The sequence below is a fragment of the Acomys russatus genome, chromosome 5 (genome assembly GCF_903995435.1).
Source record: "Acomys russatus chromosome 5, mAcoRus1.1, whole genome shotgun sequence".
NCBI classification, from domain to species: Eukaryota; Metazoa; Chordata; class Mammalia; order Rodentia; family Muridae; genus Acomys; species Acomys russatus.
Window position 1 is genome coordinate 60,436,629 of NC_067141.1, and position 26,339 is coordinate 60,462,967.

A 26,339-nucleotide genomic window follows, 5' to 3' on the forward strand; every position below is an offset into this window, starting at 1 on the left:
AGAATCCCAACAGGGGAGGGGAGGCAGTGGGCACAGAGGGTGGGGTAAAGGCTGAAGTGAGGTGCAGGACCTGCCCAGCTACGCTACTCAAGTCTCTGCAGACACAGACTTCAGGGACAGAGAAAGAATGGAGCTCAGCTGTACACTAGTTGGGTTGTGGAAAGTTCTAGAAATTGGTGACATGTGAGGTTTCCCAAGGGTGGGACAGCTCCTCAGACATTCCCAGGATTTGGCTAAGGTACCAGCCATTCTCTGCCCAAACAGGAGGTGGGCTGTGCCTCCAGGTGCCAAAGAAAGCAGCAAGTAGACAATTAAGATGTAACTGATGGGGAGACATGTGGGGCTGTCATCTAACCAAACCGAAACACTGTAGCCACCTGCTCACTCTGGGGACTTTGCCATGTAAACTTCCAATAGCTGAGTGACAGGTCTATGATGAATCTCCTAATCCTGACAGTGGGTTATGTGAACAGACCTTTCCAGCACATATGTAATATGTATATGCAAACAGGACGGTGGGGCGACTGCTCTCTCCTGGCATGCACCGACCATCTACGGACACATGAACCAACTGACAAAAAATACAGATGTGCACCTATAAAGGAGTTCAGTCTGAGAACACGTCAGCTTACAGACACTAATGATCAAGTTTTATAACAGCTACATTGTCTTGTGTTATTAGTCATCTTAATGACAATCTAGACATAAGAAACTATTTTTTGTTTGTTATATTGTTTATTTGTTTGCTTTTGTGTGTACTAGTGTTTTGTCTGCATGTCTATCTGTGTACCACATGCATGCCTGGTGTCCTTGGAGGCCAGAAGAGGCCATCAGGTCCACTGAGACTGGTGTTATAGATGGCCGTGGACCACCATGTACGTGTTGGGACTCAATCCTGGGTCCTCTGGAAGAGCAGCCAGTGTTCTTACCACTGTGCCATCTCTCCACGCCCCAAAGAAATTTTAACAGCGTCTCAGTATGTAGTCCAAGCTGCCTTCAAATTCACAATCCTTCTGCCTTAGGTTCCTGTGTCCTAGGGTTACCTATGTGTCCCTCCAAACCCAGCCAAAAGAAACGTCTAATTAGGAGCTTATGATGACAAGAAATGGGGAGGGGCCTTAAACCTCAGCTCTTGTGCCCTCGGTGGCTCTTTGGTAGTGGCAGCTGCTCCTGGCATATAATCATAGCCCGATAAAGACCAGGAGGGTGGCAAACACAACAGACATACTAACTCCAGCCAGAAAGGGAGAGGTGACATTTTCATTGCTACAGAGGAGCTTGCTGGTGGCATTTTACAAAAGAACACAAGGTGAAGTGAGGCAACAGAAGCCACAAGCTAAGCGCTCAGGAGACCACAGCAGAAGCATAGCTGAGAATTCCAGGGCAGCCCTGGCTACACAGTAGATCCTGTCTTGATTTAAAAAAAAAAAAAAAAAAAAAAAAAATTAATGGATAACTAATAAAATGGTACTCAATTGCTTTGCTCAACAGATACCATTGGGGGATGGGGAGAGCCTGCTTAACCTGGTTGTTTTAGTTTAAAATGGCAACAATGTTTATGACATCCATGGTACTGTCTCCTTTGTGTGGAAAAATAAACTTACAGTGAAAAAATGTAGCCGTACAGGCTGCTATTTTACAGCTTGTCTGAAGAGAGAGCAAAGAGCCTAAAGGTTGTGCCACAGCCATCTTCTGGAGTTCGGTTTTAAGCGAGGGTGACAGGACATTTAGGCAGAACGTCCCTACTAGCAAAATCAAAGGGCATAAGGCCAATGAAAAAGGGGCCTCCCCTCATGGCTGCTGCATCTGTTGGGCCACCCCACCTGCCCGCTCTGCTCAGAAGGGGCATCCCAGCCCAGGCCCTTGCAGGAGCTGAAGACCAGAACAGGGAGGAAGCGTAGCTGCCTGCCCCTGGTGGGGGGGGGGGGCTGCCTAGTGTAAGGATGCGTTTCCAAGGCAACGCTAGAGGAGAGGCACTTAGCGCTTTATTTTTTACATCTGGTAATTTGGGTCTGCAGAGGCAGATTTGGCCATTTCCGCCTGTAGATTCAACATCATTTTCTGAAGAGCCAATTTGTTCAGTAGGCAATTTATCTCCAGCAACTAAGTACTGTGTTCCTCAGAAAAGCTCTGGGAGGCCAGGGATGGGGGCTTGAGGCTTTCTGGGGGAAATTAGGCTAGTAGGAGTGTGTGGATATGACATCTGCTCTGGGCGGGGGGGGTTCAGATATGCTATACAGTAAGCACAGCTGTATCCAGAGCATGGGAAACACCATTTGTGGTGGGATCTGCCCCCTACAGTGCCAGTTAGTGAGAGCTGTACAAAGGTGGGACCCCAGAAGGAGTGACCAGGATGTGGCTCCACCTCTGGTCACCTCAGCTGTACTATAGGGCTAGCTAGCTAATGCCTGCTTTGGGTACCTGGCACAGCCTCTAGAGACTTGTCATCTTAAAGCAGGGCCTCAGGAGGGTTTGTGGAGATTTAAAAGAGTCTTAGGTGGCCCCAACCATTTCCTGGCACTACCATGCCATATACTCTCGGCTATAGGCTCCCAGCATGTGAAGAGGCATTCCTGGCACCAGGAGACAGCCCAAGCCCAGGCTTTCCCCTGTGAACCTGTGCTGTCTGGTGCCTTCTGTCCCCCAGGTGCTATGCTCCCACCTCTTGCAGGTGGGAGGGGCCTTAGAGAACCTGTGACTATAATTTGGAGCACAGGTCTGTCCCCTCCACCCACCCTCATCCCCAGCACAGGGAGCCGTGGATGCTGGGCCCATCAGCAGCCCAAGCCCCACCTCAGGCTCCTGGGAACTCACGTGAAGGCGGCATCCTCACCCTCCTGGGCACGGCAGGTTCCCCCATTTCCACATGGGTTGCTGGAACAGCTGTCCAGGGATACCTCGCAATCTCGGCCCTGGAGGAAAAGCCAGCGATGAGGACTCCGGGGAAAGCCAAGGGGTTTAGTACGAACTAAGAAACAACCCTCAGCAGCTCCGTTTGTCTGCCACAGGGCTGCCTCATTCACCCATCCCTCAATATATCCATCTGCCCACAGGTCAGGTCACTGGTGTTGGGTTCACCCACACATCTGCTCTGAGCCAAGGGAGAAAACAACAGAGCCAGGCTTGCCAGCCCTGCCTCGTGGGAGGTAGAACTCCGTTCCTCCAGCTGCAGCCTCTACTTACCTTGTAGCTGCTGGGACAGGAACACCTGTATACCTCAAGAGGGTCATTGTGGCAGGTGCCCTGGTTCTGGCATGGGCTGGACAAGCAGGGGTCACATTTGGCCTGAACTGCCAGACTTGGGGGACCTGTGGTAACGAGGAGAGCATTAGCAGAGCAAGAGTATGTGGAGGGCCTGAGGCTCCGCCCTGAGAGGTCCAGTCCTGAGGAGGGATACCCTCCTTCCAGGATACCTGCCCCTCACCGTGAGTCTGTGAGGGTCATGCTGCACCCCCCAGCCCAGCCCAGCCTTCCAGCTGCAGAGCCTACTTTACTGCAGGGTCACTGGCAGGCTCTGGTTCATGCGTAGCCGTGAGCACTACATGAATGGATATGCAGTGTTCAGGAGGTGGAAACAGTACCCAGTGGCTAGGGCCACCCTAAGGAGGAGAGAGTAGCGGATCTGTTATTGCTCACTTCTCCTGACTCTGCCCCTCACACCCTCAGAGGCAACCACGCCAGCCTGCTCAGCAGAGAGTGGGGCTATGTGCCTGAGCTTGGTTCTACAAAGAGGCTTTGTGGGGATGGGGGGGCGGAGCCTGCATGCCTGGAGGGTGTTCCTCTACAAGTCTAAAGTGGGGAGAACCTCCTAGGCTACGCAGGCTTCTCTCCAGACCTCACTGGGGGGGGGGGGACAATAGAGAAGTCTGGCTGCAAGGGTAGTTGGGTGCCAACTGTGAGGGGCACCAAGATTTCATAAGAAGGAATAGGGAAACCTGGCCACTCGGCTCAGGGTCCCTCCGAAGGTTCCTTCTAGAAGAGGTGGCATGTCAGTTCTACTGAGGAGGCATACACTTGAACAGAAATAAAACAAAACAACAAGAAAACACCTTTCCATGGAGGGACTTCGGGATACAGACGTGTTCTCTTTCTTGACCCAGTAGTGGTACCTACGTGAACTCAGTTAGTGAACATGCATCAGGCTCTCCCTATATCTGTGTGCTTTTTCCAGACGGTGTCATAGTTCAGTGAAAAAGCACATTTAAAAATACAACTCAGTGCCACCTTGGCAACTAGTAAATGCAAAGCACGTATTAGTGTAGATCAGCTTGCTCCTAGTTGTGGATACTGAGTGGGCCCTTGGAACTATTACTGCTGTGACAGCTTCCGGCACACAGGGTGGCCTGGGCCTCCTCATTAACCTACAGCTGTCAGTTTCATTTCCTATGGTGGCCTCCGAGCTTGCAGAGGGTAAGGGCCATGCCCCCTAGGCCATGTCCCTAGGGTCCTCCTCTAGCTCCCCCTGCACACAGAGCCGAGCCCAGGCAGCCGCTCAGCCACCTGTCTTTGCTCTACAAGATTCTGCAGAGCCTTGGGGGCCTTAATCGGTCAACCAGTCAGTCAACCTGTCCCTGAACAAGTCTTTGTAGATGCTGGAGGCAGGGAGCCTCGTGCAGACTACCAGTCATACCCTGACTCTGCGTGCTGCAAATGTTCAGAAAGCACCAGCTGCCCTCTGCCCGCCCGAGGGACAGAGTAGGATTTCAGCTGATTGTCCAGTACAATGCCTGTCTAAGGGAAGTCTGGGTGCCTGTATTGCCAGGAGCCTGGAAACTTCAAACCTGCTATTTTGATTTTTCTTATATAACCACAGGGAAGAATCTAAGCCCTAATGGCCTGGGATTTTTTCTGCCTGGCTGTTTTGTTGTTGTTGTTGTTTTATCTTTTGCTTGTTGGATGTCAAGACTGGAAGACAGCCGTCCTAACTAGCAGAACCTCCATTCTATCATCTGACTCTCCCAGCAGTGGGACCCAGGGACCCAGAAGGATCTGGAAGACCCTACCAGGGCTGGGAAAGTGCTGTGGTTTCTGGTACCCACCACTCCTTCTCTCGTGCTCCTGGGCTCACCTTGGCACTCAAACTTCTTGGCAGGTGTGGTGAGCAACAGTTTTCCCTCCATCTCTGCGGGTCCAGCACACCGGGCAATGCCAGGTTCCTTGTAGCCAGTCTTCACCCAGCTGGAGAGCCATCGGAGGTGGCAGTCACAGTACAGGGGGTTGGCACCAATGGCCCTGGGATGGGCAGCAGAAAAAAGCAGGCATTCCAATTTCAGAAGCTTTGGTCCCAGGTCACCTCCAAGGCCCGTTTTAAGCACTCATGTGAATCATCTTACTTAGCCCTTCCTCACTATGCCTTACCTCCATTTCTGCACACAGTGATAGGCTTAGAGAGATTGAGCAACTTGCCCAGATCAAAGGAAGGGGAAGATTTGGGTTTGGAAGCCATGCTGCCAGGAGCAGAACTCTACTCAGAGCCCCACAGGCATGGTAAAGGCAGCCAGCCTTTACCCCTGCAAAGAAATGCCTGCAGACCCTGCCTTCAAGCACTCAACACTCTCATTAACCCCCCACGCACAAGCTTCCTGAAATTTTAAGATGTGGAACTGAGCATTGCATGGAATAAGTAATTTCCCTGGGGCCACACAGGAGCAAAGAGCAGCCTCTGGGTCTAAACCTTGAACTGCCTGTCTCAGAAGCCTGTCTACTTTTGTTCTTCTTTTCATTTTTAATTAAGCAAAGAGAACATGCATACATTCTTAATTGCAAGTCTCTTTCAAACGCTGTAGTTCACTGTGAGTGCTAAGTGCCATGGAAACACATACACTCTCTCTCTCTCTCTCTCACACACACACACACACACACACACTGTTTTTTGGAGAAAGAGTCTCACTATGTAGCCTTGGCTGGCCTGTAACTCACTATGTAGAATATTGGCCTCGGACTCAGAAACCAAGTTTTTTTCTTATGGGTATGTTCTAGTGTTACTGATGGGAATGCAAATGGGTATAACTCCAACTACAGATGTTTTAGGCCCAGAAATAGTTTCTGGAAGTTCCTCCCACCGATACATCTACCGATGCATATAAAGACACGTGTGTGATGGTGTGGGGTTGCCAAAGAAAGACTGGTGCTATGGTCTGAATGTCCCTTGCAAAACGCATGTTGAAACTTTTCATCAGGTCAGCATTGAAAGGGGCCCAATAAAACAGGTTAGGGTCAGGAGGGCACTGTGCTCATCCTCCCAGAAGCTGGGGCAGGAGTGGATGCCTGGTGCAGCACTGCCACCCGGTCACGTGAATGCTCAGTCATGCCTCTGCCATCACTTGTACCCCTGGACTTTCAGTCCACAGAAACAGGATTGGAATAAACTCTTTTCACAATCATTTTGTCCAGTCCGTAGCTGCAGAAAAGAAACCAGGACCTGGAAACTGCTGTTGTTCCTCGGCAAGTGGTTAAATTATGCTATCCACTACAGTTAGCAAGCTCTTGTGTGTGGCCTTCCAGCTCTGCCCCACATGGATCCAAACGGTTCCTATCTGCTGTGCACAACATCCAAGCGGCTTGTTTCTTGTCACCTGCCAGCACGCCTTGGAAACCTTCCAGGTCGGTCTATAGGAATCTGCCTCATTTTGCCAGAGTGCTTTGCAGCATCTTGGGGAGGAACAGACACCCTGTGGTTTAATGAGCCGTTTCCCTGTTGCTGGGCGCTCTGGCAGCTGAGGCGGCTGTGAACACATGGCTTCGTGAGGTGTAAGCACTCCCCTAGAACAGATGCCTATGAAGAGAATCCAGGTGACAGAAGTGGATGGCAAGCTTCCATGGGTCAGCAGTCCAGGGTCATGCCTGCGCCCTCACATCTGTACCCACATGAATACTGCCAGCTGCCCAGCCCTGTACCAATCCTATGGCAAGCTCAGACTCACTCCCCAGTCACGGTGAGAGGCATAAAGACAGCATGTGAATGTTGTGAAAAGAAAAGGCCAGCATTTTCCCTTTCAGTAAATAGATCAGCGCCTGAAGCTCATTGGTATTAACCAATTTTAAAACCTCAAGGTTGTGCGAGGTTAACGAGAAGGGCCGTGTTCATCAGGTCACTGGATACCCAGCCGCTTCCCACCTGTTCTGGACCATGGAGGACGTGAACCCGGAGATGGGTACAGCCTGATAGAAGTGGCTGTGGCTCTGCAAAGGAATCTCCCAAAATAACGCAGCTGACGCTGTGTGATCTTATAAAGCAGGCTGAGCGAGACTTGGACTGCAGCCTACCACAGCTGCTCCCTGCCCGGGTGACCTTGGGCAGTTCCCTTAACATCTCTGGGGCTCACTTTATGATTCAATAAAGAACCTGCAATCAAGAGGGGAAGAGAGACAAGCATGGATAACCTAGAATGAGCACCGAGGGAATCACGCAGCTCAAGGAAGGAGGGCAGGTGCAACTGTGATGTGTATTTAATTTTCTGTCCTCTTGTGCTGACAGCATCCATCCTGGCTAATGGGACAAGGAAGACACTATCCTCTTCCCCCATCAGCACTGGGGCCTCTCAAACACAGAGGAAGGTTGGAGGCAAATTCCAATGTGTAAAAACAGACTTCTTTAGATTATAAGAAGACAGATATAGCATATTTAAAATACATTTGCCATGTTATTTTTCAAATTATTAAAACATATAATATAGCATAATCATGGCATTTAAAAACTCAGTATAGAATTTATAGTGAACTGCAAGGAGTATAGCCCAATTGTAAGCAGGATCGTTATAGGAAAAAAAAACACCCAAAAAATCAGAGGTCGTCTTGAATGTGGGGCCTTTGACGTGACTCAGAGCTTCACAAATGCCCATACTGGCACAGGCGTCCACCACACACATCAGCGAAGCTCCACCTCAGACGTAGGTGCCCTTTCCCAGTTCATTCCTAAAAACCCCATGGCCAAAGACTCCTAAGAGCCACTCAAAAGCATCCTGACTCGTCCCACGTGTGGTCACTTGTTTCTGTCCTGAGCAGACACGGCACCTCATTCAACATTTCAAGCTTCCTCTTGCCCAAGGCTGGGTCTTTCCAGGTGAGGAACACTGTCCCTCTCTTTGGTAGTTCCTACAGTCCCTTTCTCCTGGGGACCATCTTGCCTAATAAAAGCTAATGTCAAGTACAACTTACACAATTTTTTTTTCTGCTTTCCTTTTTAGTTATTTGAGGCAGGGTTTCTCTGTGTGGCCCTGAATGTCCTGGAACTCACTCTGCAGACCAAGCTGGACTCAAACTCAGAGATCCACCTGCTTCTGCCTACTGAGTGCTGGGATTAAAGGCGAGCGCCACCATGCCCAGCACAACTTACGCATTTTAATCAAAACCTTTAAAAAAAAAAAAAAAAAAAGATTCAAGAGGCTGAGGCTGAGGCAGGACAACCATGAATTTCAGGTCAGTTTGGCTGTGTAATATGACCCAATCTCAAAACACTAGCTAGCTAGTTAACATTTTTAAAAAGGAAAGACAACTGAGAATTCAGTGAGGGATGGAGAACAGGTGGGGCCGAGGAGACACGGTTGTAGAGGGCAGCAGCCAGGCCCTCTTCAACCCCAAAGGACTGTGGGTTGGGAACACATCCCAGCGAGATCATAAATAGCCCCATGTTGTTGGTCTTTGGTGTAACTTGGGCACATTGAAACAGTAGCTGTCTGGTCCTGTGCATGCCAAGCAGCGCCAGCTTCTATTAATGGAGCCTCGCCTGAAACAGCCTCTTCTGTCTGAAGCCAGAATACTTCTCAAACCCTGCCCAGCCTACTCATGGGTGTGTGTGTGCACAGTGCTGTCCTCATCCTCTGGCTCCAGAGGCTGCAAAGGTGGTTCCTTGAGGAGAGAAGCACTAACTGCGGAGCCGGACCAGACACTAGATAATGCCAAAAATGCTGGCTGAGTCAGTCAGCATTAACTGAGTGAGGCCTGCCAAACACATGAGAAGGGCACAAACCCTCAGCGCGAAGGAATGCCGGAAGAAGAGTATCATCCACCCTGAAATAGAATTTGAGTATATTCCCTTTTGGTCTATCTGCTCACCTTCCTTCCTTCCTTCCACTGGGGCAAGGTCACATTAGGTAGCTCGGGCTGCCCTATAACTTGCCGTCTTCCCCAGAGATGGGATTACAGGTGTACACTATTATACATGGCCCCACCGATTTTTATGTTTATATCTGTATCACATTAGTTATTCTGTGTGTCATCAAATAATAAATTACAGTGCCATATTTGTCATTAACTACTTACACTTCTATCATACAGGCATGGAGTGCTGTAATTAATTGTTTCTACTGAGTTTTCACACCCACTTCTCAATGAACATGGAAATAGAGCCTTCTAGTCTCTAGCAGAATAAAGGCAGCAAAATGCAGGGCTCTAATAATGAAGGACAACATTCAGGAACTGTAGCCATGAGCTCTAACAGGGACACGTAACCTTTTGACACTGGGCTGCAGGTTAGACACCTGAGCTGGTACATATCTGCTGATGGGCAAATGGGAGGGAATGCTATGGTTTGGGTCTTGAATATCCTCTCAAAGCACACATGCTAAGCTCTTAGACCCCAGCCCTTGGCTCCGTGAGAGTCAGTAGAACCTTTCGGCAGTGGGGTCTGGTGGAAGGCAGATCACTGGGGATGTACCCTTCAAGGCAATATCAAACCCTGGCGTTTCCTTTCTTCCCAAAGGTCATGAGGTCAGCAACTTCCTGACCACATGTTCCCACCATCACGTGCAGCCTTACCACAGGCCCCAAAGCGGCACGGCTCACCACCTATGGACTGAAGTCTCTGAGGTTGTGAGGCAAAATTAAGTGTTTCTTCTTTTGAAGTTGACCGTCTCAGGTATGTTGCTATGGTAACATTAGTGGATGGGTAGCTAACGGATGGTGATCTTATCTGATTTTTTTTTTAATGGAATAGATCTGGTCTCCGATTTGATGTCACTGTTTTCCCAAAGACAGCTCTGGAATCTAGCTTGGTTTTTACAGCTTTGGGTTTGTCTGTGTGTTTGTTTGTTTAGAACATGTGCTGTCTAAACTTGGAAGAGAAAGTGGGGAACAGCCTTTAGTTGACAGGCACGGGGAAAGACTTCCTGAATGGAACACCATTAGCACAGGCACTAAGATCAGCAACTAATAAATGGGACCTATGAAAAACTTCTGTAAGTCAAAGAACACTCATTCAGAGAAAGCAACAGCCTACAGAATGGGAAAATGGAGTACAGATTTAAACAGAGAATTCTCAATAGAGGAATCACAAATGATTGAGAAACACTTAGAGATATGTTAAACGTGCTTATCCATCAGGGAAATGCAAATCAAAACTACTTTGAGATTCCATCTTACACCACCTGTCAGAATTATAGCTAAGATCAATAAAACAACTGACAGCTCATGCTAGCGAGGATGCAGAGCAAGGGGAGCACTGCTGGTGGGAGTGCAAACTTTACAACCACTGTGGAAATCAATATGGTGGTTCTTCAAAAAGATGGAAATTGATCTACCTCAAGATCCAGCTAAGCAAAGGATGTTTCTTCTTACGACAAGGACTCTTACTCAACTATGTACATTGCTGCTCTATAACAGCCAGAAACTGGGAACAGTCTAGATGGTCCCTCAACAGATGAATGGATAGAGAAAATGTGACATATTTACACAATGATGTATTACTCGGCTATTTAAAAGAATGAAATAGAATTACGAAATTCATGGGTAAATGGATGGAACTAGAAAAAAAAAAATCATCCTGAGTGAGGTGACCCAGACCCAGCAAGACAGTCTCTTATATGTGGCTATTAGCTGTTAGGTCAATAATAAACAAGTTACAACTCACAGAACCACATTGGTTACAGATAATGTAAGGGACTAGGAGGGGACAGATTGATCTCCCTAGGAAACAAAAACAGAATAGACTGTGATGAATGAAGGAGAGAGACTGGAACAGGAGAATCAAGTTGGGATAGGGAGGAAAACAGAGAATGGGAAGGAATACGGGGGGAAAAAAGGGAGAGACAGATAAAATTACGGGCCATTTGAGAGGCCGTACGGAAACCTAATATAGTAAAAGCTTCCTAAAATATAGACATATATGATGCATGAAGGCATTACCTGTTTTAAGATCACTCTGGCTTTGTAGATTAAAATATGGAAAAGACAATTTGCAGCACCGAGGACTTCTAAGATGGTTGACTGAACATCGAGAGAAACGCTGCCAACCCCAAGGCTCTCTGATCTAAAGTATGTCTGCCCCCTCAGGCCCTCAGTGTGGAGTAGGCCCAGAGATAAAGAGCCAAAGCAATCCAGCCACAGTCCATGTGGTCACAGTCTATGTGCATGCCACACCAAGAGTACCAACCCTGCCTCAGCCCTGAGCTTATCTCTATCTTCATTATTTTGTTGTTTTATTTTATTTTGTTGAGACAGGGATTTTCTGTGTATCCTTGGCTGTCCTGGACTAGTAGACTAGGCTAGCCCAAACTTACAGAAACCTGCTTGCCTCTGACTCCCTGAGTGATGGGATTACAGGCTTGTGCTCCCCCCTTGTGACTCTCTTCATTTTTAATATACAATACATAAAAATAAACACTTGGTCCTTTTTTTTTTTATCATATTCAGTGTACAAGTCAGAAATGCTGACTATATTCCCAGCCCTGAGCAACCATCTTCACTACCCACTTCCAAAGTGTTTGCATCACTCCAAACAGAAACACTATACTCTAAGATATTAATTCCTTGTGTGTGTGTGTGTGTGTGTGTGTGTGTGTGTGTGTGTGTGTGCGCGCGCGCGCGTGTGTGTGCGCACACGCGCATGTGTGTCTGTGAGTGTTTGTGTGCACATCTCTGCATGTGTGTGCATGCGCATAGAGGCCAGAAGACACCCTTGTGTGTTGTTTCTCAGGTCCCACACACTTTCCCTTTGAGGCAGGATCTCTCACTGGCCCGGAATTCACCAAGTAGGCAAGGCTGGCCAGTTAGCCACTGAGCCCCAGGGATATGCCTGTCTCTGACTCCCAGCTCTAGAATTACAAGTACATGTTACCATGCCCAGCTTTTTAAGTGGGTTCTGGTGGGGAGGCAGTCAAACTGAGGTCCTCATGTTTTCATGGCAAGTGTTTTGCTGAGCCATCTCCACAGCCCTGGCCTATGCTTTTAAAGAGTCACCATGGACCTGCCAGCTGCCAGCTGCCAGGCCTGGGAGTCAACTCTGTGCTGCTCTGCCTCTTTGGGAGATATATTTCAGGTGTTCATCCCCACAGAGTGAGGCGAGGACTGTGATATGGGGTTGTCTAAGCACATAGGCACTGGAGCAGGAGGCACGACCTCACTAGCTGGGCAGCTTCACGCAGACATCTCCCATTCCTTAGCTCTCGCTCATTTGGGTAAAGCAAGGAAACTCTGCCTGTGTTGTGGGATCATTATGGGGTGGTTCCACCGGCACGTGACAGGTCCAGCAATCAATAAATGTTTGCTACCATCTGCTAATGGCCTGCTCTCCCTCACAAGAAGGTGCCTGGGGAGAGCTCACAAACTCAATATCAGGACAAAGACAGAATATTCTGATGGTTTGAGGGGCTGGGTCTCCCTCAGACTCCGAGTTTTGTTTAAATTCAATGGGGCTCAGAGAATTGGGGCCAGCATTACTTACAGGTGAGAGAGAGATGTCACGTCTGCAAAGATGCCCTCTTGGAGGGTGGAGACATCATTGCCATGCAAAGACCTGAGAAGAGAAGAGGCTACTGGGGGCTAGTCTGGGATAGGGTGGGATGCCAGATAGAGGAGCATCCAGGCCCTTGTTGAATGGGCACACCAGGGTATCTGCTAGTGGAGAGACAGTCCCCAGCCCAGCAACCCTGACCCACTGGTCCCTGGAAGAAACAGGAGCACTTAGAGGCCATGTAGGCTGTACTGTGCCCTGGTACTTAGGAAAGACTCTCATCTTGCCATCTAGACAACCCAAGCACTGAGTTTATATCATAAATAAGACACGCAGGCACACAGGCCCTCCCTCTTAGCCAGGAGACAGAGGCAGAGAGTAGGCTATTGGTAAGGAGATGAACATAGGCAGCCATAAGTTAGGACCAGAGGGATGCCATTTTGGTTCTGACGGGGTCAGGAGCCACCATAAAAAACACACAAGAACGTTTTGGTCAAATTATCACTGAAAACCTGTAGAAAAGGTTCCAGATGGCTGGAAACAAACATTTTAATTCTGAAACGAAGTCCCTTGTGCAAATAAAGGACTGCTTTATCTTGGGAACCCCTCCCCTATCATAAACATATACACAAATTCAAATTGGAGTGATGGTCACCTCTTCATTTTGATTATCTCGCATTCATAACTTGGCTTCTGTAAAGGTGTGAATGAGAGAGTTCTGGGCTCCCATCATTGAATATAGCGTTGTCCCTGCCAGGACCCCAGACCTGGGAACGTTTCTGCTTACTAGGAAGGTGGAGTGGGTAGGGCTTGGGGGTAGATCTCCTAGAAGAATGAGTTGGAAGGTACTTACAGCAGGCGCAGGGAACGGAGCCCCTGGAAGGCCAGAGGAGGGATGCACTGGAGGGCATTGTAGCTGAGGATCCTGCAGGAAGGAAGGAGGGAGGAGGTTATGGCAGACATGAGGGACCATTCCCACTCTATCCTATAGGTGAGCAAACTGAGACTTGGAGGCCACTCCCACCGCAGGGTCATGTTATCAAGTTAGTTAACAGGTTTTGTGTGTGTGTGTGTGTGTGTGTGTGTGTGTTGTGTTTTTAGAGGCTGTGTGCTAACCCACTATCTCAAAAGATTCTAAATAAATGAGGCCACCAGGAGGAGAGAGGCAGATCAGTGGAGGGGACCGGTCCTGTGATAGACACGCAGACTGGATAGGGTGCCATTGGCAGCACAAGGGAAGGATCTTGGAGCAAGTGTGCTCATTCACCAAACAAAGTGGGTCTGTTTATATGAAACTCTGAACACACAGGCCTGGGGCCAGCTAAGGAAGGGAGGGGACGCAGAGCTTCAGGCTGTGGTGAGCATCTCCTGGTGCTGTGATTGTGTAAAAAGTGGCCAAAATCTACACGCTTTTTTGAGACAGAGTCTTACTATGTAGTCCTGGCTAGCCTTGAACTTGTGGCAATCTTCCTGCCTCAGTGCTGGGATTATGGAAGTGCGTCATCACCACTGGCTATCAGTTTCTGTGCCTTAAGAAGGGATGTTTGTTGTATATTAATTATACCTATATAGAACTATTTTTTAGAAATCCAAGTGAGGCAAACTGTCCACAGCAGAGGAAAGAACACCAAGATCACTTGGTCCCGAGTTTGTCAAAGCTCTGCACTGTTGGCATTGCTAGGGGTGTGGGGCTGTCCTGGGTGCTGAGGGAGGCTTGTAGCCTCCTTGGTCTCTGCTCACTCCATGCTAGCAGCATTCTCCCTCCAAGGTGTAACAAGGACACACCTTCCAATGTTGCAAAATGTCCCTGGTGCTCAGAACCTAGGGCTTGAAACACCACTCTGGGTGGAGGTGGCCTCCACAGCCAGGCCCACTGAGCCTATTCACAGTTAAAGACTTTTCATGGAAGAGTGGGCAAACTTCCAGATTGTCACAAAGATGGGAAATGGCGACAAGCTGACTCACAGATGCAAGTGGGACACCCAGACAGGTCCTTCCTGACCCCTGCTCATACTCTGGCCTTAAAGGCTGGCTAAGCCAGGCCTTTTCCTGGGTACCTACTGGCCCTCAGGTTTGATCTGAGCCACATATAGGGGAAAGCCTCAGGTCTTGCTCTATGGTTTGTAAGTCAAGGAGAAGGGAAAAGAATGAGATGTACTCTTAGCCACCAGGCAGGTAACGCCTGTGACCAACAGCCTGGGATATTATAATAGCCAGCATGGGGTGTCTTAGGACACAGGCACATCTTCAGAGGGTCTGTTCTCACAACACTCCAAGCCTAACACAACCTTCACGCCCATCAATAGTAGCGTGGATAAGGAAAGTGCAGTACAGGCTTATAGGGAACAATACACAGCCATGAACACAGCTAGAGCCCAAATTGCCTACACAGGAACATAGTAAGCAGAACATACTAAGCAGGACAAGCCAAACATAAACGTCTCTCCCAAATAATGCAGTCCATGTGGGTTTGAACTGAGCACCATTAAAGAGTGTTGTTTAGAAATCCATGCACAGATGAAAATACTGCAGAGAAAATCGAAGAATCAGCCACTGTCGATGAGGACAGAAGCTGCCTCGTGAGGGAGGGAAAGGGCCAGAAAGGGACTTAAGGGGGCTTTGGACTGCTAATATTTCATTTTTGGCTTAAGTGTCTGTGTGTGGACTGCTTAGGTTTTTGTCAACTTGACACAGCTAGGGTTATGGGAGAAAGAACCTCAGTGTAGAAAAACGCCTCCGTCAGATTGGCGTGTGGGCAAGCCTAGGGAGCATCTTGGCTAGTGGTTAATATGCACGAACCCGGCTGGCTGTGGAGAGCACCACTCCTGAATGGATAGTTCTGGGAGGTGTAAGAAAGGGACAGCTGGGGTTGGAGAGATGGCTCAGTGGTTAAGAGCACTGTCTGCTCTTCCAAAGGACCCTGCCTCAATTCCTGGCACCCACATGGCAGTTCACAACTGTCTGTAACTCCAAGATCTGACACCCCTATACCAACACATGAACATAAAATTTAAAAACTAAATAAAATATTTTAATAAAGAATGCAACGAGAATTTAAAAAGGGGGAGGGGTGGATGTAGCTGGATGTGAACATGAGGAGCAAGCCAGCAGCAGCCTTTCCCCACGGCCTCTGCGTCAGCTCGTGCCTCCAGGTTCCTACCTTGAGTTCCTGCTCTCACTTACCTCAGTGATGGACTGTTGCCTGGAAACGTAATATGAAAGAAGAAGCCCTTTGCTCCCCTGAGTTGCTTTTGGTCATGTGTTTTGTCATAAAAACAAAAGCAAACTAGAACAATAAGTGCTAGCTTTATGGTGAGGCGGTAAATAAGACAGTTGGATTCCTTGCACTTTCCCATATGTGTGTTGTATCTCACAGTAAGAGTTGTTTTGTTTTTTACATTTGATCATGGTCAAAAAGCTGAGAAGAGGTGGGTGGGGCGTTTTCTAGTCTGTGGCTCCCAGGCCCCTCTCTGGTAAGAAAGGATGTCTGCACCGAAGACTGACGCCATATCCCACGTGCCCTCCCGGCCCTGACGGGACTCACAGAGTGGTCAGCTGGCTCATGTTGGTGAAGGAAGAGTTGCTTAAGGAACTGATCTTGTTGTTGCTCAGGTCCCTGGAAAAAGCAAGAGCATCAATGTTTGGAAAGAAGGAAGGCTTTGCCCTGGACGCCTTCCAGAGCATCCCCTCTCCCCAACCTGCTTCTGGCCCTTCCCCCTGCAGGGAGGGCAAAGCTCCCCTCTCTGGTGAGGATGTGGGGGCACACTGGATTTGCAACTGACTAATGAGCTCCCTCTGTCCCACTCCTCCTCCCTTCCCCTGGCTATGCCTGTGTCCTCCTCCCCTGGGCCCCCATCTTCTACTCCCTGGTAGGCACATGTCTCAGGATGGGAAGGTCCCAGGCTTGCACCTCTCAGTCCACTCTGGGTAGCCTCAGGGAGGTCCCTAGGGCCGCAGCCTGTTCTGCAAAAGTGAATTCCACCTGGTGCCCTTGGACACTCAGTGGCCCTCCACCCAATGCTTCTACAGTTCTGCATCCTGGAACTGGCACTGCTGCTGCCTTCCACCCCTGGTTTCGTGGCCTGGCCCCGATTGCTTTTCACATCTGTCCCCCTTACTAAATTCCTGCCTATGTTAAGCTGGCATCCGCAGATGGTTTCCTGAGACCCTCCTCTCGCCAGCTCCCACCCTAGATTCATCCCACCCTTTCCTCCATCCAAGCCGTCATCTGCAGCGGCCTGCCTTGGACCTTACTGCACCCTTCAACTTAGGGAGTCCCTGACCTCTTCCTATACCCTCCCTAGACCATGCAAGGGAAATCCATGACCTTGGGGCCTCCTGATCTGCCTGCTACACCTACTGTATGCAGCTCTTGGCTCTGAAAAAGTATTAACAGTGTGATTTTCCTTCAGCACCCAGTGAGCCTTCCTCTAACACAGCGGCTTTCAACCTGTTTGTCAGGACCTCCTTGGCGGGGGTGGGGGTGGGGGGAGGGGGAGGTCACATATCAGAGATCCTGCATATCAGATACACATTAACATGTGTAACAGTTGTGAAAGTACTTATGAAGTATCAACTAAATTAATTTTATGCCTGGGGGCCACCACAACATGAGGAACTGTATTAAAGGGTCGCAGAGTCCAGAAGGTGGAGAACCACAGCTCTAACCGAATCCCTGCTCTCCTGCCTATTGCTAGATGCCCACTTCCTTCCTTGTGATGGGGAGGTGGAGTCTGTCATGCTGGAGGGGCAGCCTAAGAGGAAGAGCGAGCTTGGCATTCCTGCCCTGTCCATCTGTCCTTCCTTCTTCATGTATATCTGGGCCACTAGCCGAGGCCAGGCCACAAGGAAGGTTGGGGAGCTTATAGAGTAGAGGCTCCTTCCCTGACACCAGCCACAATTTCAACCCCCAAATCCATGGAAATGGTCAAAGCACATTGGTCATTGACCAAAGACAGGTGAATTGGAGCATCACAAAGCTGTACGCCAGTGCTGTGCAAAGTGGCCAGGCCTTGAACTGAATGTCACCAGCCTACGGCTACACTGTTTTCATAGCAAAGGTTTCTCAGTGAAGGAAACAGCATGCTAACCTCTATCCTCGCTCCTAGTCTAAGAACAAACCCACTAACAACAGTTCTCAGTTGACATCAAAACTCATTAAAAGCAGTTCTCAGACTGACATTGACTCACTGGCCAGAGTCTGCGTCAAGCCCCATTATAATGAATGTTCTCTGGGCTTTTCTAATGGACTCTGCCTACGACACAGACAATAAACAGTTGAAGTGACGTGCTAATTACACTGGAGAGCTAAGAGGAGCTGACCTTATTAGCCAGGGGCAGAAAGGGTGGAAGGCAGTAATAGCAGCGGGGCTGCGGGGGGAGGTTGGAGACGTTGGTTTTTTGGTTTTGTTTTCTCTAAGAAAAATAGTATGTGGACTCGTAACTGCCTTGTTTCATATTTTATCTGGGGACAAGGATTGAACTGAGAAACTCAACATCATTCCTTGCAGGGACCACACAGGGCAGCAATTATTATCAGCCTACTGGGAGGTTTGGGGAGATGACCTGGGCAGAGCAGCAGGCCCCGGTCCATGCGGGTTAGAAAAGATGCAATTCCTAGATTTGGCCACCAGATGGCAAAACAGATCCCGGGCATAGGTGTTCCCTGAAGAAGGAATGGGAGAGCAGGCTGGATTCATTAGCAGCCTCTGTCCACAAATGGGAGATCCCTGGAAAGGTGGAGGGAGCTATGGGGCCAGCGGTCCTCCTGGCCTCAAAGGCAGGCCTGGAGCCTCAAGAAACCTGGATACTCACACAAGCTGCAGATACTTGAAGTTGGACAGCTGTTCTGGAACCAATGTGAACTGGTTCCCATCCAGATAGCTAGGAAGAGAACACAACATTGTGAGCACGTGTCACATATGTTTACATCCACGGGCACCCAGGAGCTCAGACACCGTGAGCTGTGAACCTGGGCAGCACAACGCTGAATGTTGGTGCAGGGGAGGTGAAGGCCAGGCCACCTTCACACCCAGCGGGTACAGGGGTGAGAAGACGCAGCTTTTCCTGAGAGGCCACTCGGCAGCAAGAGTTCTATTCAGCCAGTGCTACATTTCACTAGAGGCATGTTCAAGTTGGTGCTGCTTGTGGTGGGACAAAAGGGGGAACATCGCCAACTAAAAAAGGATTTGTTGTGGAGACCAGAGTTGATCCTGGTGAAGAACGTAGTGTCTATAGACGCTAACATCTCCCCGACAAACATTATGAAGTGGGGGAAAGTAATGTTATACTTTATTTCGAAAGCAGAGCCCTTACTATGACTTTGTCATAAAATAACTATAGAGAAGAGCAGTAGTTCTCAACCTGTGGGTTGCATAGCGGATAGATATTCTTCATGTCAAATATTTGTATTACAATTCATAGCAGTAAAATAGCAAAATTACAGTTACGAAGTAGCAACAAAGTAATTTTATGCTTGGGGGTCGCCACCACATGAGGAGCTGTATGAAAAGGGTGCAGCACTAGGAGGGTTGAGAACCTCTGGACTAGAGAAAGGTTGCCGCTCTCCTGGAGCCCTTCTGGGCTAACCTTCCTTACTGGTCCAGTCTCACAGACCAACAGCTCTCAAGCCGGGGCTACTCACAGTTCTGTGACGTTCTTGGGGATGCCCTTGGGTAGAGCCTGGAGGTGCTTGTTGCTGCACCGGACCACCGTGTCCAGGCAGGCGCACTCCTGGGGGCACTGTGGGCGGGGCAGGCAGCCCACCTCCTCCTGGCCTAAAGAGGAAGGTGTGACATCCTGGTCAGTCAGGGGCCTGGTTTCACTGGACAAGTCTCTTGGGACCCCATCATTGGAGCAGCTCTTCTCTGACAGTGCCTCGGCCATCGCCTAAGCCTCTTTTTTACCACATATCACTGGCTAACACCAACAGGAGCAAAGACTTGTGGAGCAATTTCCAGATTAAAGCAGATCTGAGGTACCCTTTCCTGCCTCAGGCCCAAGAGGAAACGGCTGCCACTTCCTGAGCACCTGATATTGCCTGATACTGTGTCAAGCTGACAGCAAAGGGTGCTGCCAAAAGTCACCTCCTGGGCTGCACTGGTGAAGCCCATCTCTCCCAGGCATCAATGGATGACATGGGAGGATAGTTTTCTATTTCACTGAGATTGAGACAGGGTGAACGACTTGACCTCAAGCTGATGAGGCATCTTGGGGCTGAGACCTCGGCCTGGATGGTGAAGACCAATGACCCCTTCATGCATCATGTGTTTCTTAGGCAAAGAGCCCTCTGTGTGTCTACCTTTCTTATGATGGGGTGCAGGAGCCAACGGTCAGAGCTGCTGAGACCACAGAGTCGGCATGTACACTCTGCCCACAGAGATTTGGTTATAGGTTATTCAGACACTTCTTGAATCCTCAAGACATCCCCAAGTAGATATGCTACAATGGACCCCTTTTAGAGATGATGGATCCAATCTCGGGGTGGTTAAGTGACTGTGCAAAGGCCCCTGGCCTTGAAGGCAGCACTGGGCCAGGGCTGCAGGCAGAACCTCTGGAAGCTCTTCTGGCCTTTGGGCCCACTGTCTCATAGCAGCAAAAGCTCAAAGAAATGTTCCCATCTTTTCCCTCCTAGGAAGTTGTTCCAAAGGGAGCATCACATTTGTCCAGAAGGGGCTATCTATGTTGGGGTATCTGGCAGCGCGATGTAAAATCGTCACTGGGGAAGTTTGCTAGATGCCAAGCCACAGGGGCTGGCTCAGTGCTGCCCTCTAGAATAGGACTGTTTGTGATGAAAGGATTTGGGGGTGGGGACGGTGGGGATTTGGAAAACTGCACCACAGTCCATCTGTCTGCAGAGGCGGCCCAGTGCTGGGGATCTGGGATGGGGAGGAGGTGTGTGGAGGAGTTTTCTATCTCCTGGATTAACCTTTCTGTTTTGAAGAAATAATGGTATATTGTCTTTATAAGAAAAAGAGATTATTGAGTACATGTGTGCATGCACGCGGCTGGGACGGGGGTGGGGTGGTGTCATGCATGTGGAGGTCAGAGGATGACCTTGGATATCATTCCTGGAGCTTTCCTGGACAGTCCCCCCTACCTTCCAGGCCCCGCCTCCTCTCCCTCCCCAGCACTGGTATTACAAACACACACTACCGTACACGGCTATCATATTTTTTAAAACATGGGTTCTGGAGATGAAAGCCAGGTCTTCATGTTTGCAAGGCAAGTACTTTATCAACTCATCCATGTCCTCAACCCCATACTGTTTCTTAAGTAAAACAATGTTTCCAAAGACCAGTCAAGGAAATACGGTCAAGGTGCTGTAGCACCGTAAACTGTATGTGTGAACAGTATAACAAAGGGGAATTAGATGGTGGCCTTTCTTTCCTTTTCTTTTTTCTTTCTTTCTTTCTTTTCTTTTTTTTTTTTTTTTTTTTTTTTTTTGGTAGGGGGCAGGGTCTTGCTATGGAGCCCTGAACTCTTAATTCTCCTGTCTCAGTCTTCACAGTCCCATGCCTAGCTCTCTGATCATTGACTGCTGCACCCCATTATAAGAAAGGTAGACACACAAAGGGCTCTTTCAAGACAGGGTTTCTCTGTGTTATCTTGGCTGTCCTGCACTTGCTTTGTAGACCAGGCTGGCCTCGAACTCACAGTGATCCACCTGCCTCTGCCTCCTGAGTGCTGGAATTAAATGCATGTGCCACCATGTGGGCGATTTTTTTTTTTTTTTTTTTTTTTTAAAGTTTTGTGTATGTGAGTGCTCTGTCTCCATGTACACCTGCATGCCAGAAGGGGGCACCAGATCACATTATAGATGATTGTGAGTCACCATGTGGTTACTGGGAACTAAACTCAGGACCTCTGGAAGAGCAGACAGTGCTCTTAACCACTGGGCCATCTCTCTAGCCCCACTTTTTTTTTTTTTTTTTTTTTAATTTTAAAATCAGGAAACAAAATTGTTCTTAGAAAAATCCACTGATTTTTCTTTAGAAAAACACCTTAGTTGTCTTTCTTGGCATAAATGTTGCCTATCCCCCATCTCTCCCTCACCTCCACATGGCCTGGCTAGGGTGATTTCAGAGCAGGGGTATGCTGTGGAATGGCAGGAGGGGCAAGGACATGGGGAGCAGGGACAGGTGTCTAATGTTCAGCAGCAGAGGGGCTTGAGAGCTAACATCAGCCTGGGAAAGAGTCCTGTGGCAGCAGGACGTGCTGAGAGACATTTAAGATCATGGACAGCTGGGGTGCATACTTGCTCTGTTACCCCAGGAAAAGTCTGCTTCCAATGGGAACCTCAGTGTATGACGCTTGGAAAGAACTGAAGGAAAAGCTACATCCGGCTAGAAGGGCAAGTCAGTACAGAGTCCAGGGCTCAGAGGAACAGGACACTGGCGTGTACAAGCCTCCCATAAGTGGGGAATGGGACTCTGGAGGCTCCTGAGTGTGAAAGACATGGTGGCCCAGGAGCCTGGAGCTAGTCTCTAGGTTAAAAAAATTCCATAAGGAAAAAGTACTGGGGAGCTATTATATTTTTCTCTCTGTGATGGAATAAGGGGCCATGTTTATTTCTTTCCTCTGTCCATGTTTTAAACACACACACACACACACACACACACACACACACACACACACACACACACACACACATTACACAGAGGCAGCTTCAGGCAAGAGTGTCTCCTGTTCTCTCTCCCCCAGGGCCCAGTCAGGTGCTGCCTGCCCAGCCTCTCTGGCTGGCCCCATCCTCTCCATGGTGCACGGCCCACAAGTTACCTTCCTCACACCTGAAGTCAGGGAAGGCCACGTCCTGCAGGGGTATCTGCCGCAGGAAGTCTGGGTTCTGACAGCGTGGGTTCCCTGTCACAATTTTCCTCTTCCGAAGCCAGTCACCTAGCCAGGCCAGCGGGCAATTGCAGTTGAATGGGTTGGCCAGGAGGTTTCTGAAAGGGGCAGGAAATGTGGTCCTGAAGGCACTCTCCAATCCCCCCAACACCCCCCCCTGCCTGCCTGCCCGCAGGGTCCTCTCCTGGCCACACAGCCATCTGATGCCCCTGCACAGACAGCTGTAATCTTCTAACTGACCAACTTCTAGGACCAGAGACAGAACTAGCATCGGAAGGAACCAGAAGGAACCTTGCTTCCCCCAAGGGCGACCTTCAAAAGTAAGACCCAAGAAGTGTGCCCGCCCAAGCCGTCAGCTTGCCAAGGCTGAGACTTACAGCGTGGACAGGGCCTGGAGTGTGTCGAAGGCTCCTGGGGAGATGGTGGTGATGTGATTGTCGTAAAGCGACAGGAGCCGCACATTGCGCAGCCCCGTGAAGCTGTCATTGTGGATGCAGCTGATGCGGTTGTTCCTCAGCATCCTGGGGTGATGAGAGAGGAGGCAGAACACCCCGATGACCTGCTGCAGTCTGCCTCAACAGCTTGGAAGCCACCGTCCGATCTAAAAACCATTAATGGCTTCCAAATAGCCCAGGCCATTTTCTCAGACTGGCACCTGCTAGGACCCCTATGGTCAGTGGACAGCCACACCTGGTCCTGTTAGGATGTCTTTCTTCCTCTTCTCTATCTGGAACAATGCATTGCCCCCACTACTCACCCTCCAGGACCCCTTTAATTCCCACCCCAACCAAAAGATGAAAGTAGAAACCAAGGCCAGCACAGGGCAGGCGACTCCAAGGGACATTTAAGTGGACTGTGAGCATGCATGGAACATGTCAGATTGATTAGCCAGCAATCAAGGACACCTGAGTCATGCTCAGTTTCTGCCTGTCAAATTGGAGAAGAAATTAAAACGTGATCATCATAATGCCAGCGTAGGCCAGAGTGGGAAGATGGGCACTTCTGCATGTGGTTGGCAAGACAACAGAGGAGGCCCTCTCTGGAAGTGTTTGCTGAGGCTTTCTCTGCTTCCACTGGCTGGTCCACTTTCAGGACGCCATCGCGTGAGTACTCATGGGTGTGCACAGAACTTGGAATGACGGAGATCACCACAGCATTCCTCAAAATGCAGACTTTGAAACTGCCTGAGTGTCTAGTAATTACATATATCTGTGTTTTAAAGAAACTAGGATATATGAAAGCATCCACATTGAAGGAAAATGCAAGTTACTAAACAAAATTTGTTACAGCGTTCTATTAAAATACATCTGGGAGCTGGGGATGGTGGCATTAAGTCTGTAATCACAGAACTAGGGAGACTGAGGCAAGAGGATCATAAACTCAAGATGAACCTGTGCTACATGGGGAGACCCTGTTTAAAGAATAAGAGAAAGACAAGGAGAAGGAAGTTATATATATTATATATTATATTATATTATATTATAGCACATACATATATTTTATGTATATAAACATATATGTGTGTTTTATAATATTATATATATGTCATGATATGTATCAGTTACACAGAATAAATAGTGCCTAAAATTCTAGTGCAGTGCAGCGCCATCAGCAAACAATACCATATTATGTGCTTAAGATTTTGCCTAGGAGTTGTATCTTATGTTAGATAATCTTTCCTAGAAATTATGTGTGTTTGCCTGCACAAATTTATTTGCACCACAAGTGTGCAACTGCCCACAGAGGCCAGAAGAGGGTGTTGGATGCCCCAGAACTGCAGTTACAGGTGGCTTGAGCTATCATGGGTGGCGGGCACTGGGACTCAAACCCTGGTCCTCTGCGAGAGCAATATGTGCTTTTAACCACTAAGCTATCTCTCTTGTCCCCTGATTAGATGTGTTTTGTTTTGTTTTTGAGACAGGGTTTCTCTATGTAGCCCTAGCTGTCCTGGACTCACTCTGGAGATCAGGATGGCCTCAAACTCAAAGAGATTAATAATAATAATAATAATAATAATAATAATAATAATAATAATAATGAAGACAGTGATAAATTTTGAAGAAACTGGATGTGTTTATGACATAGACTGTGATGATGGTTACACAGGTCTATCTGTAGTGACTGTGTGTCTGCACATGTATGTGCATGTGTGTATTATGCTCGTAAGGTATAAGGATGAATGCAGATAAGGCTTGAGAAGAGCTGCTACCAACACCTACAGTGACGCTGGTCACCTGCAGATAGCACTGAGGTTCTAGATGTTTCACAGTCCCTGCTGGGGTTTCACTGCTTCTGTCCCTACACTGACCCTTTCCACGTCCCTCGTCCCGTCTCTGAGTCTTCCTCAGAAGGAACATAAATGACTGGCTAGATCTCCCCCAGGACCCAAAGGGAACTGGGTAGATGTAAGGGGGGGGAGGGGACTAGCTAAGCAGGAGCAGTCTGGAAACATGGCCACGCTCCGCTTACAGGGAACGATTGAGTTGCAGTACAGTGCCTGATTGGACCCCCCCCCCCCTTTTCATAAAACTCCACAGGCACGCCAAATAATTCTACACGTTACAAAACACCAGATGACAGAGCTATACTAGGCTGCTGTGTGTGGGGGACTTGAACCTGGGGAAAGTGGCTCTGAGGGCTGCACTTCCATAATAAATATCTGTAGATATTTGTACTAAACGGAGTTGAAATGAAGTGTGTCCCACAGCCACAGGTAGCTCTGCATTAGACAGCACAGACAGGGAACAGTTGTGGGGCCAACAGGAAGGTAACCCTCTCTACAGGACACTGAAGAGCCAGCACGGCCTGGATGGTCAGAGCTCCCTGCAGGAGGCTTCCAACGCCTGTCTGGCTCCGAGCCACAGAGTCCAGTGTTCCTAGGGATGGTAGATATCTCTGCTTTGATGTCTACACATACCAAGTCACCTTGGCAGGGTCCCCTCGCAGCCAGCCACTTGTCCTATGGTTATTCTGGTTACTCCTGAGCATGTGCTATCTGTATCCCAGCACCCTTGACCACAGCCTTGATCTCTTCGCCCCTTCAAGGGCCAGTCCACATCCCAAGGATAAGAGGATGGGCCTCACCACAGTTACCAAACATGAGATCATCTGTCCTACCAGACAGGCTCCTCAGGGGTCCCACCACCCCACCCCCCGCCAGTCAAGGCTGTGGGGGGGACGACCATGCTGTGGCTTGTCTTTGTGCCCCCAGCACCACCCACTCACAGGGTCCGCAGGCCGTCTAGACCACGGAACATGCCACTTCTGATGGACTCCAGCTGGTTGGCGGTCAGGTGCAGCTCGCTGACAGAGGCAGCACCCTCAAACGTCCCGTCTTCGATCTCTGACACCTTGTTGTTGCTCAGGTTTCTGGGAGAGAAGGGGACTGTGAGTCTTCTGCACTCCCTCTCTCACTGGACCCATTACCTCCATACACAGGAACCCCACCATACATAGGCACCCCACCATACATAGGCACCCCACCACACACAGGAACCCCACCACACACAGGAACCCCACCATACATAGGCACCCCACCACACACGGGAACCCCACCATACATAGGCACCCTACCACACACAGGAACCCCACCATACATAGGCACCCTACCACACACAGGAACCCCACCACACACAGGAACCCCACCATACACAGGCACCCCACCACACACAGGAACCCCACCATACATAGGCACCCCACCACACACAGGAACCCCACAACACACAGGAACCCCACCATACATAGGCACCCCACCATACATAGGCACCCCATCACACACACAGGAACCCCACCATACATAGGCACCCTACCACACACAGGAACCCCA

At 49.2% G+C, this 26,339-nt stretch overlaps 1 protein-coding gene across 1 annotated transcript in view; it reads right to left on the reverse strand.

The window, feature by feature from the left end:
• The window catches only part of Slit1 (slit guidance ligand 1), a 146,209-nt gene that overhangs the window by 11,789 nt on the left and 108,081 nt on the right, over positions 1-26,339 (reverse strand). The window contains exons 18-28 of the mRNA XM_051146552.1: positions 25,739-25,882; positions 22,891-23,034; positions 22,445-22,611; positions 19,311-19,443; positions 18,482-18,550; positions 16,212-16,283; positions 13,521-13,592; positions 12,659-12,730; positions 5,069-5,232; positions 3,184-3,308; positions 2,815-2,912 (exon numbers count right to left, since the gene is read on the reverse strand). Coding sequence (XP_051002509.1) covers positions 2,815-2,912; positions 3,184-3,308; positions 5,069-5,232; positions 12,659-12,730; positions 13,521-13,592; positions 16,212-16,283; positions 18,482-18,550; positions 19,311-19,443; positions 22,445-22,611; positions 22,891-23,034; positions 25,739-25,882 — 1,260 coding nt within the window. The remainder of the gene's footprint in view (positions 1-2,814; positions 2,913-3,183; positions 3,309-5,068; positions 5,233-12,658; positions 12,731-13,520; positions 13,593-16,211; positions 16,284-18,481; positions 18,551-19,310; positions 19,444-22,444; positions 22,612-22,890; positions 23,035-25,738; positions 25,883-26,339) is intronic.